The sequence below is a fragment of the Thunnus maccoyii genome, chromosome 3, assembly GCF_910596095.1.
Source record: "Thunnus maccoyii chromosome 3, fThuMac1.1, whole genome shotgun sequence".
NCBI lineage: Eukaryota > Metazoa > Chordata > Actinopteri > Scombriformes > Scombridae > Thunnus > Thunnus maccoyii.
The window spans coordinates 36,995,312-36,997,872 of NC_056535.1; the positions used below are offsets into that span (position 1 = coordinate 36,995,312).

At 46.2% G+C, this 2,561-nt stretch overlaps 1 protein-coding gene across 1 annotated transcript; it reads right to left on the reverse strand.

Annotated features, from left to right (window-relative positions):
- Positions 1–630: 630 nt before the first annotated feature.
- LOC121893840 (transcription factor HES-5-like) lies at positions 631–1,264 on the reverse strand. Its single transcript, XM_042405937.1, has 2 exons — positions 1,152–1,264; positions 631–1,056 (listed from the first exon to the last, which is right to left on the reverse strand). The coding sequence occupies exons 1-2, from the start codon at positions 1,212–1,214 to the stop codon at positions 631–633; spliced, it is 489 nt and encodes a 162-aa protein (XP_042261871.1). The 5' UTR covers positions 1,215–1,264.
- Between the last annotated feature and the right edge of the window lie 1,297 nt (positions 1,265–2,561).

Here is a 2,561-nt window from a genome sequence, read left to right on the forward strand (position 1 = left end):
GAAATACATATTTTAAACCAACTGTAATCCATTATATCCAACTTTGTTGTGATTTACACAAGAAAACTGTACAAAAATCAATAAAAATATAAATATAACATACAGTATACACATGTACATGTATGCATACTTAAACATGTGCTCATGTGGATATAAATATATATGAAACACAATTATTTTCTCTCATTAAATCCGATTTTATTGAGCCTGTGACTCTAATAAAGTGTAGCATGATGTATAAATTATGTAGATATGATTTAACATCTGGAATCAAAATGAAAACAACTCAACAGCTTAAAGATATAAAGTGAATTTATTCAAATATCAGAAGGCACATGTTGTTTGGGCTCAACAGCACATAAACATAATAAAGTTTTCCTTTACAAAAGGTCACAATAAAGTCACTTCACAGGGAAGATTAAACATCTGGGAGACATCATGTATCACATGAGTTCAGTATGAGAGTTAAACTCCACAGGAGTCAAACAGCAGCTGCACAGCAACACGGCTTTAAATGATGCTTCTTGTCCAACATGAAGGAAAACGTTCATCATATTATTGAATGCAGAAGTTTCTCCTACAGCAGTGATGATGGTGAACATCCATCAGGTGAGAGAGCGAGTGGAGCTTCTACCACGGCCTCCACACGGCTCTGGCCGGGCTGGGAAGCTGCTTCAGCGGCCCCTGGATGTGGCTGTGGGAGGAAGGGGCCGGCGCGGGGCCGGCGTCCTGGCCGGCGTCCTGGCCGGCTCTGTGGGCGGCGTGGAGCTGCTGGAGGTGCGGGAGCGTCGCCGCCTTCAGGGAGTTGGCGGACAGGAAGTGCAGCGTCTCCTTCCAGCACTGGGAGTAGCCCTCGCTGTGAGCCGTCTGATTGGCCGGGCTCGGAGGCCGCAGCTGCTGCTTCAGGAACACCACCGTCATCTCCAGCACGTCGGCCTTCTCCAGCTTGGCGTTGGGATCCTGTTTGTGGAACTCCTTCTCCAGCAGGACCTTGAGCTGCTCGATGCAGCTGTTGATGCGATCTCTGCGCATCTTCTCCACAACTGGTTTCCTCAACTGTGGAAGCAAAGAGGAGAGCGGTGAGTAAAGTGAGCAGGTAGAGAAGCAGCGCAGGGATGCAGTGATGTGAGCGGATGTAAAGCAGCACTTACTTTGTGTCTGTCTTTGGTAGAGAGCAGTGAGACGGGAGAGTCTCTGCTGTTGGTTGGAGCCATTCTGGTGGAGTGCAGAGCTTCTCTGGGAGAGCACAGTGAGCTGTGATCTGACTGAGGAGCCCTCTCCTCTATTTATAGGCCCACATTAGCATTACAAAGCCATGAGTCCCAGGCAGGATTAGCTTTCCCACACTCTGAGGCCAGTGGGCGAGGCCCACACAACAATAGGAGAGAAGCATCAATTATCTCATGGTTAACTGGCCTCACGGCCTCAGCGGAGGGAACGCCGCTGCAGATATCTGAAGGTACAGACCCGACACAAGCAGGTCGTTACACTTTTATTACCTGGGAACCTTCCTGCTGTCTGTCTGATCAGGCTGCTGCACATGTGCAGGGGGGGGGGGGGGCAGCGGGCCTGATTAGGGCCACTAAAGACATAAAGATAAGACACATGCTGCATTCACAGCACTCACACACTGTCACTCTGCAAGCTCTGTACACATGAAGCATCCAACAGCTGACTGCTGAGGGAAGAAGGAAAAGCTCTCTGCTTTTATTTACAACCGTTCAAAGTGTTTGATGAGGAGAGAAGACACATGCTGACTGCTCACACTGATGCTGCTGCTGTCAGAGGAACCAAAGCTCACATGATGAAATAAGATCAAATCAAACTCACACGTCTAACAGCTGCAAGTGAAGGTGTGATGAGAAGAAGAAGAGACAGTCGCTGTGTTTGCTGCACTTATTTTATCAACATGTTCAAACTTAATGAAGTCAAACTGTGATATAATGTGGGTTTATTTTACTGAATGTACGAGTGAACAAAACATTTTATTCAAATTCTTTATTCTGGTTTCATTTCTGAAATAAGATCAAGCAAAATATATTAAATATCTTAATAACTATGTTTAAAGTCAAAAGTAAGTTTTGTAAATAAAAATATTTGTTGGAATATTGTGTTTGTGTATTTTTATCTCACATGTTTTGATGTTTGTCGGTTAATTATTCTGTCTGTGTGTCTCAGAGGAGACGGCACACTTCCACCTCCGACCCCCGACACACACACACACACACACACACACACACACACACATACACACACGCACACACACACACGCACACACACACACACGCACACACACACACACACACACACACATACACACACACACACACACACACACACACACATACACACACACACACGCACACACACACACACACACACACACACACACACATGCACACACACACAGTAACACACACACACACACACACACACACACACGCACACACACACACACACACACACACACACACATGCACACACACACACACACATGCACACACACACACACACACACATGCACACACACACACACACACACACACACACACACACACACA